The sequence below is a fragment of the Candoia aspera genome, chromosome 6, assembly GCF_035149785.1.
Source record: "Candoia aspera isolate rCanAsp1 chromosome 6, rCanAsp1.hap2, whole genome shotgun sequence".
NCBI classification, from domain to species: Eukaryota; Metazoa; Chordata; class Lepidosauria; order Squamata; family Boidae; genus Candoia; species Candoia aspera.
In genome coordinates, this window is record NC_086158.1 from 63,872,175 (window position 1) to 63,885,151 (window position 12,977).

General features: G+C 40.3%; 1 protein-coding gene across 3 annotated transcripts in view; it reads left to right on the plus strand.

Moving 5' to 3' along the window:
* The window catches only part of ZRANB1 (zinc finger RANBP2-type containing 1), a 59,714-nt gene that overhangs the window by 25,227 nt on the left and 21,510 nt on the right, over window positions 1-12,977 (plus strand). For all 3 annotated transcript variants that reach the window (XM_063307330.1, XM_063307331.1, XM_063307332.1), the window contains 2 exons: window positions 8,736-8,923; window positions 10,403-10,556. In XM_063307330.1, coding sequence (XP_063163400.1) covers window positions 8,736-8,923; window positions 10,403-10,556 — 342 coding nt within the window. The remainder of the gene's footprint in view (window positions 1-8,735; window positions 8,924-10,402; window positions 10,557-12,977) is intronic.

Genomic DNA, 12,977 nt, shown 5'->3' on the forward strand with positions numbered 1-12,977 from the left:
TGGAATGAAGGTGTTAAACTGGTGTTCTTTAGAAGATTGCTTTTCCTCTTTTGGTATTTATGCCAAATAGAGGTTTTTTTTTAATGGGCTGTATATCTTTATACAACTTCGTATATCTCTATACAAGGAAATACTACATTTTCAGTTTTCCTCTGTACAAGGAAATACTTCTCTTTCAGTTTTTAGTGCAATCTAGCTATTACACACCCATGTGCAAAATGAAATAGCTGAGCATTGGTATGAGCTTATGATCAAGCTATACAGTAGCAGAAAGGGAAGCAAAATATCAGTTCTTCTCTACTTTTCTTGAACCTGTGGATTTCCACCTGGTAGTCCTGTTCAGAGTGACTTGGACCTTTTTAGGAAATGATAAATGGGACCAAGTGTCTTCCAACCTGTTGGATGAGTTTGCAGGTTTCTTTGCAGGAAAAAATTGCTCATACCATTTTTGTTTGGACATCAGTAGAATGCGCTATGGTGAGCACAGCAGTATCTAGTGCTACAATCTGGGCTTCTCTTGAGCTTGTGAAGCATGAGGAACTGAATAGGGTTTAGTACATGGACTCTGCCAACTGAAAGCTAGTGAGAATGACAGTGCATTTGCTATCAAATTCTTCATTGTGGATGTCTGTAACTAAAAGATTTAGTGCTACATTGATAATCCACTGGAGAAAGACTTTGTTACATGTATCACACTTCCTGACTAGCAAATAAAGAGGTCATCTTCTGTTAGATTCATATTCTATCAAATAGACAATTTTAAATCACAAAAGAAGAGAGCCTAAAAAGCATATGTGTCTTTGGTGTGGATAACATATATGCTGCCCATAACTTTTTAGAAATAATACTGCTTTGTATACTAACCAGGTACAAAACAGCTGCACAAAGCTGTTTTGCTTTCCACTTGAGCTTTACCACAATGTCGTTTCAGTGCCTGACTGAAATATTTCTGTCTTTGCTTGAATAACTCAAGATATGTGTAAGTCTTCTGTCTGGGTGCTCTGTTCTCATGATTCTTTCCTCCCTTGTTGCCATGCTGTGAAGCCAGACAATCTTTATGTCATGTTCACTGATTCAGTGTAGTTTATACATTGTAACGTTTCACATGCCATGGTGCTGATGCGCGTTTCTGTTTGGGAGGGAGCTGCTGTGAGACCTTGTACCAAGCTCTGTATGTGAAATCAGTACAATGGAATGTGTTTGGGTTATCTTCTCTGCTCAAGGACTTTTCCCGCAGACCATCAGAAACCGTTAGCACCTGGGATTGTGAACTTGAGAAGATTCTACGGGGGGAGGGATTTCATTTGCACCGAGGGTTTTTAGTTTGAATTTGGCGCACTTTCATCATTCTCAGCTTTCTCTGTGATCCTGCACACTATTCTTTAATAAATCAGATATCTTTGAATTCCTACTCATGAGTCTGATGGTGTTTTAGAATAGGCAACCATTACATAAAGCTGAGAATCAGAATAGTTGTACCGTTAGCTCCTACCAAGATCAGTCTCTTGTGAGGGAAAATAGTTAATGATGGCTGAGTCAAAAGCCACGACCGGGGGACTCGAGGAGACGGCTAGCTTGATGCCCGAGTCGACGGTCAAGAGCGGAGAACTGAATCTCACCACAGAATCTTCAGAATCCCAAGACTTGTCAAGGGATGAATCGAATTCCAATCCTGATTCAGAGGAATCTGACAACGGGGAAGAGCCAAAGTAACCGGCACCCAGCGAATTGCTCACAGAGTTGATCACCTTGGATGAAGTGGGGGAACCCCAACCAGGGACGTCGGGAATGTCCTGGAAGTATCGGTTCCCGCTAACCCCAGACAAAGAATCTACTACGGTGTCAACTGAGAGGAAACCGGGCACACGAAGAAGAGGGGACTCTTGAACCCCTGAGAGACTAAGAGTGGTGGAAGCCAAAATAGAATCGATGGAGTACATGTCGAAAAACCTGTCTTTGTCACTGGAGGGGCAGGGGAGACGCGGAGGAGATCCCAGCTTCCCGCAACCATCCCCCATCCTCCCATCCAGACCGCTGGCGGAGCAGGGCTGGAGACAGCTCCGGGATGAATCTCCACCCCGCAGAGCCCGGCCATCAGTATCCCCACCCCGTAAAGGGAAAGCTACTGTAACCTGGGGCCAAACCACTCAAGCGCCTGCTGGTTCCACTCCAACCGGAAGCGGAGTGAGACACTTTTCTGTCAAATTTGATGGGGATCCAACAAAGTTATCTTTCTTTTTAACTAATGCGAAAAGTTATATGAGGCAGTTTGGGACATGCTTCCCTTCCAAAGAGGCTAAAATAACTGCCATTGCCACCAAGTTGAAGGGTCAAGCGGCTGACTGGTATGTTCAATTAAGTGATGCTGACTCCCCTGCACTTGATTATTTCGATGATTTCATGTGGGTGCTAAAGCTGCATTTTGAAGATCCTCTGGCCAAGGCAAGAGGTAAGAAGGCGCTGAAGGATCTTACCCAGGGCCAAATGTCAGTAGCTGATTATGCCCTAGAGTTTAAAGCTCTGGCTGGGAAAATCACTGACTGGTCTGAGTCAACTCTAATAGAGCGTTTTAAAGAGGGACTCAACCGGGACGTCCTGCGTTGGGCATTGTGTAGAGACGACCCTGAGTCATTGTATGACTGGATCTGTCTGGCAGGAAAGGCTGAGCATGCTCAGCGTACCTTCATGCAAACCAGAAAATCTGAAAAACCACCCGCCACTATGAGAGGATCCTGAAATGCTGCGACTGCTGCCCAGCCAAGCTATAGAGCCTGGGATGAGGAGAGAGATCGGTGCTACGTGAGGGGTCATTGTCTCCGATGCAGAAAGGAGGGCCATCGAGCAGCTGATTGCCCAAAAGCCAAGGCTGGAGATTAAGCGGGGAAGCCGCCGGCCAAATCGCCCCCCCTCGCAGCGAATGACAGCAGCCAAAGGGACAGCCGACGCTGAGTAATCTACTTCTCGGGAGAGGCTGAAGATGACTCTAAGGAGCCGGCAGGAAATGCCAGCCGCCTGCCATGAAGGGCGCCAGTGGGCAGGTGGAAGAGGATGGGCGCGAAGATGCTATGGTGAGTGCTGACTGTCCCACTTTAGCAGTGAAAGTGAAATTGGGTTCCTGCACAAAAACTACAGACGTATGGGCTTTAGTTGAGTCTGGGTGTTCCAGGTGTTTAATTCACCCTGATCTGGTTGCTGCTTTGGAACCGCCTAGTTTCCCCCTCCAGCATCCTTTGATCTTCACACAGTTGGATGGTTCAACAGCGAGGGGGGCCCGGCAACTCATTTCACTGGAACTGTGGCAATGCAAATGGGCAGCCACCGTGAGACTTTGAAATTCGTTGTAACACCTGTTGGCAATCCCTTGGTAATCCTGGGGATCCCCTAGTTGACTTATCGAAGCCCCTATATAAACTGGGAGCACAGAACCTTCTAAATACAGATTTTACCAAGCTCCTACAGCGGAGATAGTTGCACATGCGGGGGTTGGAAGGGCAGCAATCGCCAGGCCGTGCCCTGACTTGCCACATTTAGAAGGCTTGCCTGCTAAATACCAAGAATTTGCAGACCTATTTGGGGAGATGGAAGCAGATCAGTTACCCCCCCACCAGAAAACTGACTGTGCAATAGAGTTGGTCCCCAATGCTCAATTACCCAAGCCAAAAATTTATCTGATGACTCAGAAGGAGTTCGAGGCATTACCTGACAAAAATCTGTCAAGGGGGTTTATTGAACCTGCTAATTCCCCAGCTGGGGCTCCTGTGTTATTCCGGGAAAAGAAAGATGGCACACTTCGACTCTGTACGGACTATTGAGGGTTAAATTGCGTGTCTATTGTGAACAAGTACCCTCTGCCCCTCATGAAGGACATGTTAGCTCATTTGGCAAAGGGTAAGATTTTCTCCAAGCTCGATCTTCACGAAGCCTACTTCCGCATTTGCATAAAAGCTGGGGATGAGTGGAAAACTGCTTTTAATTGCCGACTAGGATCGTTTCAGTACAAAGTCCTCCCTTTTGGGTTGGCAGGGGCGCCCGGAGTCTTCATACAATTGATTAATGAAGTATTACATGATCATTAGTTTAAAGGGGTCCTGGTTTATTTAGATGAAGTTCTCATTTACACTGAAACTGAGGAGGAACATGAACGCCTCCTCAGACAGGTGTTACGCAAACTTAGAGATGCCAAACTTTCCAAATGTGAGTTTCACAAAACTCAACTTGACTATCTGGGCTATCGAGTGTCTGACCGGGGTATAGAAATGGACCCTGCAAAAATTCAGGCGATTCTAAGTTGGGAACGTCCCCGCACCTGGAGGCAATTACAAAGTTTCCTAGGGTTCAGTAATTTCTATCAGCAATTTATCTAGGGGTTCGCTGAGATTGCTCTGCCCCTCACTGATTTACTCCGTACCAAGGGCATGGGAGAGACACGCAAAGTAAAAAACCCTGGGGCAGTGCTGAAGTGGACACCTGAATGCCAGGCAGCATTTGAGAAATTAAAAACCCTTTTCACTGCTGAGCCTATTCTACAGCACCCTGATCTTGAACGCCCCTTTGTGGTCCAAGTTGATGCTTCTGACTCCTCTGTTGGGGCTATTTTGTTACAAAGGGATTCAGAAAATTGCTTAAAACCCTGCACTTATCTATCCAGGAAATTTTCTGAAACAGAACGCCGTTGGCATGTTTGGGAAAAGGAGGCGTTTGCTTTAAAAGCAGCTTTAGAAACCTTGCGCCATCTCCTTGAACACGCTAAATGCCCTTTTGAGGTTTGGACCGATCACAGGAATTTGGAAGACCTCCGCACCCCATGACGTCTCAGCCCTAAACAGATTCACTGGGCTCAGTTTCTGAGTCACTTTAACTTCGAGTTAAAATTTATTCTGGGAAAGAAAAACTTTCTGGCCGATGCTTTGTCACGTTTACCTCAGGACCTTGACCAGGTGGCAGATGTGGTTGGGACTGTTCTCACTGAACCACAACTGGGCTTGGTTGCTGTCACTCGGAGCCAGACCTGTGCGCAGGCAACCCCGCCTCCAGCCCAGTCTGGGAAGCGGAAAGTGCAAGTTCCTTGTCAGTTACAGAAGGACTTTGTCCAGGCACTGAAATCTGACACTTGGTTGCTAGCTAATAGAGACAATGTTTCTTTTGAAAACGGTCTGGCGTGGGTGGAACACCGCCTTTATCTGCTTGAAACTTTAAGAGCTGATGTTTTGCAGCGTTCCCATGATGATAAACTTGCTGGACACTTTGGTTTTGTCAAAACCTTGCATTTGGTTCGCTGTCAATTTTGGTGGCCGACCTTAAGACGTGATGTAAAAGACTATGTTGCTTCCTGTCCTGTTTGTGCCATGTCAAAACGAAAAGGGGGGAAACCACAGGGGCTTCTACAGCCAGTGGCTAGCCCATCCTGCCCCTGGGGTGAGATTTCTATGGATTTCATTGTGGACCTACCTCCCAGTCAGAAGAAAACTCATTTGGGTTGTAAAGGATTTTTTCTCTAAACAAGCTCATTTCATTCCATGTGCATCCATCCCGTCAGCCCCACAATTAGTGTGCGTATTTCTCCACCACATCTACTGCCTCCACGGTAGCCCCTCCCGTTTAATCTCTGACTGTGGCACACAGTTTACTTCCCAATTTTGGAACTCATTTTTAAAATTGATTGGCACTAAACAAGCACTGTCCACATCGTCCCATCCACAGACTGACGGTTCTACTGAGATTTTAAATGCCACTCTTGAACAGTTTCTTAGAGCATACATTAACTACCATCAGGACGATTGGGTGGAGTTGTTACCTTTTGTTGAAGTTGTTTACAACAATGCCGTGCGTCAAAGTACCAGACAAACCCCTTTTCACGTGATTTCTGGTCACGACTTTGTTCCCATCCCTGAACTGCCACAGCCCCCTTCCCAAACATGTTCTGCATCTGACTGGGCTGTTAAACTGTCTGATTCCTGGCCAGTAATTCAACAAGCTTTGGCTGATGCCCAGGCTGCTTACAAGTCTCAAGCTGATAAGCATCGTTCTTTACAACATGACTTCAAAGTTGGGGATCAGGTGTATCTATCTACTAAATTTATCAAATCACCTCAACCCTCTAAAAAACTTGCTCCCAAATTCATTGGTCCTTTTCCTGTTGTTCATCTTGTCAATCCAGTTACTGTTAAATTGAAACTGCCTCACAATTTGAAACGCTTGCACCCTGTTTTCCATTGCAGCTTGCTTAAGCCTGTGCACCACTCACTGCGTTGGCACCCTCAACCTCCTCCTCCTGTTCCAATTATGATTAACAGCCAACAACACTTTGAAGTCAAGGACATCGTTGATTCTCGCAAGCTTCGAGGCACCCTGCAGTATCTGGTCCGATGGAAACACTTTCCTCATCCTGAGTGGGTGTCTGCCCACCATGTTAACGCTCCTGATTTAGTTAACCGTTTCCACCTTGCTTATCCTTTGAAGCCTGATGCTTAATGTATTCTTCATTTTGGGGCAGTATGTCATGTTCACTGATTCAGTGTAGTTTATACATCATAACGTTTCACATGCCATGGCGCTGACGTGCATTTCTGTTTGGGAGGGAGCTGCTGTGAGACCTTGTACCAAGCTCTGTATGTGAAATCAGTACAATGGAATGTGTTTGGGTTATCTTCTCTGCTCAAGGACTTTTCCCGCAGACCATCAGAAACCGTTTGGAGCACCTGGGATTGTGAACTTGAGAAGATTCTACGGGGGGAGGGATTTCATTTGCACCGAGGGTTTTTAGTTTGAATTTGGCGCACTTTCATCATTCTCAGCTTTCTCTGTGATCCTGCATACTATTCTTTAATAAATCAGATATCTTTGAATTCCTACTCATGAGTCTGATGGTGTTTTAGAATAGGCAACCGTTACACTTTAGTTAATTACATTTGGTTTAGGTTCTTAGCGTGTGCTGAATATAGTATCTGTAGCTTTTTTGTTGAGACCCTGTGGGGAAAGATGCTTAAATAAAGACTAATACCAGGTTTCCCAAATCTGCAAATCCAAGACTCTTAAAACTCTTTACAGTACTTACTAAAGAAAGGCATGATTGTCCAGTTGCAAAAAATTATATATGTTTTGCTCAGGAAATGAGGGTTCGTATCTTGTGCTTCCATGAAGGGCTTTTTGCTTGCATAAGAACTTGCTCTTTTCGTCTCTCATGTTATCCATACTGTGGCATTTAGCCCAATTTACTTTTATTTCTCTTCCAGCTTACTATGATGCAAGAGTGGAACTTCTCTCTAGTAGTTACTTTATTCTTGTACTAGAACTCTTGGTTTCTTGAAGTCTATTCCCATTAAAAATAATTCTTTAACAAGAAAATGAAATAACTTAAATAAAGATCAAGTCTATTCTTTCTTTAAGGAATTTTACTATACCCTTGGAGTCTTTGGGATTACATTAAAACTAACCTGTAATCAAATCCACTCATTTCTTGTCTTATCCATGACTGGTACATAATTTAGCACTTCTCAAATGGTTAATCAAAAAGTATCTTCCATTCATAAGTTATTACTTAAATAGCATTTTTTCTTAGTCTTTTTCAGTCTTGCTATTTTTTTTTAATGAAGCACTGACTGGATGCATCCTTCGTAGACAAAGGTATGATGATTTCTTTTTCCAGGTAATGTATCATATTTGTATCAATTGGCTAATTGTACTGCAGGGTGGTTTTTTTTTTCTAAACTCATATTTCATTTTGCAATGGCACATTTTTATACCTTGAGTCAACATGTAGTACTAAGACATGTGATCTGTATCTTAGAATCATTGAGTTAAAAGGCAACGTTTCAGCTTTCAAGTCCAACCTCATGCTCAGTAATCCAAATCCTTAATACATAGCTGTCATGCCTCTTGCTAAGTCTTTCCCTATTTTTGCAGAGGAGAATTTAGGAGAGTGGCAATTTTCTTATTGTGACCTAGTAGTTTCTGACAGGATTAGGACTTTGAAGTTCCATCTCCATTTAATGATTAAATTCAGTAAGTAATCTTGGACCCGTCAAATGTTTTCATTCCAGTGTAACTTCTCCAAAATGTTGAGAGGGTAAAATGGAGGGCAATGTGATTTTTTTTTTTTGGAATAAGAATGGGATAAAACACTACAATGGGTTGTATGCCATCATTGACAAGAATTCAGTAAATTAAATGCCATTATACTCAAGTCAGTCATGTTCAAACTACATGGTGGCTGTTGTTAAATCTCCCTGTGGTGAACCTAGGCAAGCTGATACAGGACTTTATATGCAATACATTTAAATAAGTATAATGATGAGCATGAGAGAACCTGGCAGAGTGCTCCTAAAGTTCATTTCAAAGGCTTTTTTAGTTGACATATTGTTAGTACAGGCAGATTTGTAAGCAAGAAACAATTTTTAATGTATGTGTTTAAGTTCTTTTAACAGTGGTTGTGTACTATGTATAGCTGATTTATTCTTAAACTATTATGCTTGGGTGAAATTAAAACACACACAAACTGGAAAGAGGTAGTTTGCTTTCTCTTTTGTAGACAGGTATTGAATGACCTACACCTTCAGATACACTGTAGGAAAAAATCTTAATGCACCACTGTGTGCATATGTTATCTGTTATCAGTAAAGCTCTCATTTAATTGCAACTACATTTACTTCCCTAAACAGGATTCCAAGAATCTAAAAGTAAAATTTTAATTAGAAATTTTAAAAATAAAATTTCTGATACAACTTCCATGTCTCCAGGGGTTGTAGAAGGTGACCTAGCTGCTATTGAAGCTTACAAGTCATCAGGAGGAGATATTGCACGTCAGCTTACTGCAGATGAAGTACGCTTGTTAAATCGTCCTTCTGCTTTTGATGTGGGATACACACTAGTTCACCTTGCAATACGTTTTCAAAGACAAGATATGTTAGCAATTCTGCTTACAGAGGTGAGTTTTCATTACTGCTGATTAGTTAACTCATTGGACTAAATGAATCTGGGTGCCAGCGATACTTAAAACTTCAGAATGCTTAAAAAGTTAGAGTAACAACTCAATTTTCCTTGAATAGTCTAAATCTGTTAGTGATTGATCTCACTCAGGTAAGATCTTTGCCACAATTTATCTTCCATTTATTTTGTAATATAGTTAATTTTCTGAATCAGAAAAAGTGCTGATCCTTTATGACTAATTCACCCTAGAATTTTTCCTACATGGAGCTAATCTCATGAATACAGAGACAGCCAAGAGCTGCTTTTGAAACAAACTGAAAAGTGCTTTGTATGTGCTTTTCCATGTTTTGAATGAAGACTCTCTCAAAGGATTTCTGCAGACCTTGTGATAACACTATAGAAAATAAGGTCTCTGTGGCATAGCCCTCAGTACTGTGCCATGTTGGGAACTCTGGGAAATAGAAATATTTCTCAGGTGTCTTAATATTGGGCATGTGTTATAAAGAAGTGAATTAACAGCCTTGTTTTCTGTCCATAATTTGCTAAGATGCTATTCTTATTTACTATCTGAAGGAATGTTATCAGTTTAAAGACAGTTTATAGTTACTAGTAACTCTGTTTTGAATTGACTGGGGTAGGGGCACCACATATTTATTATATTTATATTTTGCCTTTCATATAAGACTTCATGGATATATACATAGTTGGGCCAAGGAAGCATGACACAAATCATGTAGTGATTTGATCTGAATTTCGATCTTTCTAGTGTAATCCTGCATTTAATAACTGTTCAGCATTGTCCTCAAAGTAGCATTTAAGCCATTTTGTGAAGTATCACACTTTGATTATCTCACAGAACACAGTAATGGTTTTTGAACTTTTGCACTACTGCAACTTCCAAAATGATAAATTAATTTGTGGGACTACCACCACCAAATGAATGAAACAAATGATTTCATTGATGTTAGGACTGAGTAAAAATACATAAATCACTTTTAATAATTAAATTTTAATCTATATATCATAGAGGTTTTCAAACTTTGTGATACAACAACTTCCTGCTATGGGCTTGAGCAATCAAAAAAGGAGAAAGCTCAGATAAAGTTTTGTTGGTGCTCCCACCTTACCTGTGCAAGCCTGGTCAGTTTTCTAAAAAACTCTGTTTAGGCGCCCACCCCCCATTGCTCATGACCTACCTCTGGATTACAGAAGCACTTGCACTGCTTTCTTCATTTATCTCCAGCAATCCTGTGAGTTATGTTTAACAGAAGGTTAAACTAGTATATGATAAGCTGGCAACCTTCATACCAGAGTAGGAATTTGAATATAAATACCATAGCATTCCAAATAATCATGTTGATTCTTTCTTGGTTCTGAGTTGACTGAAAAATATCTTTAGGAAAATAAATGTCTATTTTTGTATATGTAATATGTTTATCTTTTAAAGCAAATGAAGTAATTAAATGTCATCCTACAGGTGTCCCAACATGCAGCTAAGTGCATTCCTGCTATGGTGTGCCCAGAGCTTACTGAACAAATCCGGCGTGAAATTGCTGCATCTCTTCATCAGCGGAAGGGAGATTTTGCTTGCTATTTCCTAACTGACCTTGTTACATTTACATTACCTGCTGGTAATTATGAGATGCTATTAATTTATACTTTAACTGGTTTAAAAAGTGTATAAAAGCACCAACTTCTGACTTTTTCTGTTGGTGTTATGGTAGAACTTGTTTTTATGATCGTTAGCTACCCAGAGTCACTGGTTTGAAATGGGCAGCCATATAAATGGAATAAAATAAATAAATAAATAAATAAATCTTTCATCCCTCAAAAATCTTTATAACCATTAACCTTTTTTTACATGTGGAGACACAAAAGTAATTAAATAATGCCATATGCATAATATAATTAGTTTCAGACAAATTTTAGACTTGTTTGGATGATATTTTAATGTTGGATTCAAATTATTAGTAAATATGTTATGCAAGTGCTACAATCTGTTTCAAATTCTGATACCTGCTGGGGATTATAATATCTAAAATATCTATGCTTATAGTTATTGGCTGATGAGCACTACTGCTGCTTGCAAAAGGATTGTTGTGATTGCATAATAAATGCAGGTATTGATTTTCTCTTAGATAGTTATGACTGAAATGGATGAGACATTGGAATAGGGAATTATTTGGGAAATATATGATTTACATAGTGAGTTAGAGGTGGTTTGGATATGCAAATAACATCTTGAAAGGAAGGAGAGTTTATCCTGTCCAATGATTAATAATTATAACTGTAAGCACTGTGACTTACTGTACATGTGCTTTTTCCTCTGTCGCCATCACTTTTCCAGTATGCTGTGGTTTTTAGGTTGTACGTTTTGAGCAGAAACTGACTGACTACTGCAAAGCAAATTTTATTATTGTGATCAAAGATTAGCATATCAAAATAAAATAAAACCAAAATCTAAAAATAAAATAGAGTAAGTAGGCTAAGTCCAAAGTGGCAGATTTGTCACATTTGACCATTTGTTGCTGCATTTTCACTGCAGCCACACAAAATTTGGTTATTGTGTTGGTGGCAGCAAAGTGGGATCTGAAAGAAAAAGATGAGTGTAATATATTTCTTGCCTTCCTGGGAGATGTCTCAAAGGGGTAGCATGTAGTCCTTATTCATATCTCTGTAAAAATTACAGGGAAACAACACATGTTGGACAGTTTCTATTTTCCCAGAGTTATATGGGAACATATAGTTCATTCTATTAGAGGGATTTGGGTGAATCTGCCCTGTAAAAAAGCTGATCAGAGCACATTGTACCTAGTTCTAAAAAACATCTTCCATAACCTTGGGAAGCTTAAGATGTATAAATGGCTTGTAAATTGCCATGTGCCTTTTGCTGTCAGGACTCTACTGTTCCAGGATAAGGTGCTAACTTCAGTTTGGTATTCAATATCATTCAACCTTTGAAGGGCTGTCTTTTTTGCATAGTCAAAACTGGATGATACAAATGAATCTATGTGACTTATTACTGTTATTTTAAGCCTCTTTGATAGCTATTTTGTTAAAATGATTTAAATTTGTTTTTACAGCACTTCTAAAGAAGTCTGAAAGCATACATGGCGTACACAATGTGTATAAACTCTCTTACAGAATATTTTTTCACCCATTCATTTATTTTACTGTCTCTTCTTGTTTTATCGCGTATACTTCTTAAGTAACCCATTCTCACTGCATTCAACTTCTGTATTTCTTCTGACATACTCAACTTTCACTTCTATATAACAAAGTGGGTGCACACACACACCCATTCATTTTGTTTTGATTAGTGTTTGCAGCAGGCCACATACTACCCACTACCTTTCTCCCGGCATTTGCATGTATTAGATTTCTTCATTCATTTCCCCACCTCACTAAATGTTCTGCTGATGTATTTAAATTCTACTTGCTTTGATTTTTTCCATTTATGTATAATTTGCAAGCATTCATTCAATATTTCCTGTCAAATGCATGTACATTAACTTTGAAATCCATGCTACCCATTGCATCATAAAATCTAATATTCTGTGCAAAGTGTTTAGATTCTCAGACAGTGTCACAGCATTGTCTGCATACAAAAGTATACCCACATTCATATACCCAACCATTATGCTTCTAACCACTGCATAAGCATTTCTTATATATTTATCCATAAATGTGTTGAACACCAATGGGCTATCATCCATCCTTCTCCACATTTCAGTTTCATCTCAAATAATTTCATTTTTATTCTTAACTCCATTCACACTGCTGAAAGGTGCTTTTGAACCTCTTCTAAAATAAATATTTCTGTCAAAAACATTCTCCATTTTCTCTGCCTTTTTAAATTTTAACTATTCCTTGTTTAATTTGACAATATTCTTTGCAACTACCTTTTTCTATCTATTCACATTACATAATACCTGTCTCATCTACATTTAATTGTTTACACTCTGTTCCAAGTAGCTGCCAGATCATCTTTCCATACATCCACATTCCATTTTTTTGCTGAAGAGTAATACAGGTAGTCCTCGCTTAACTAC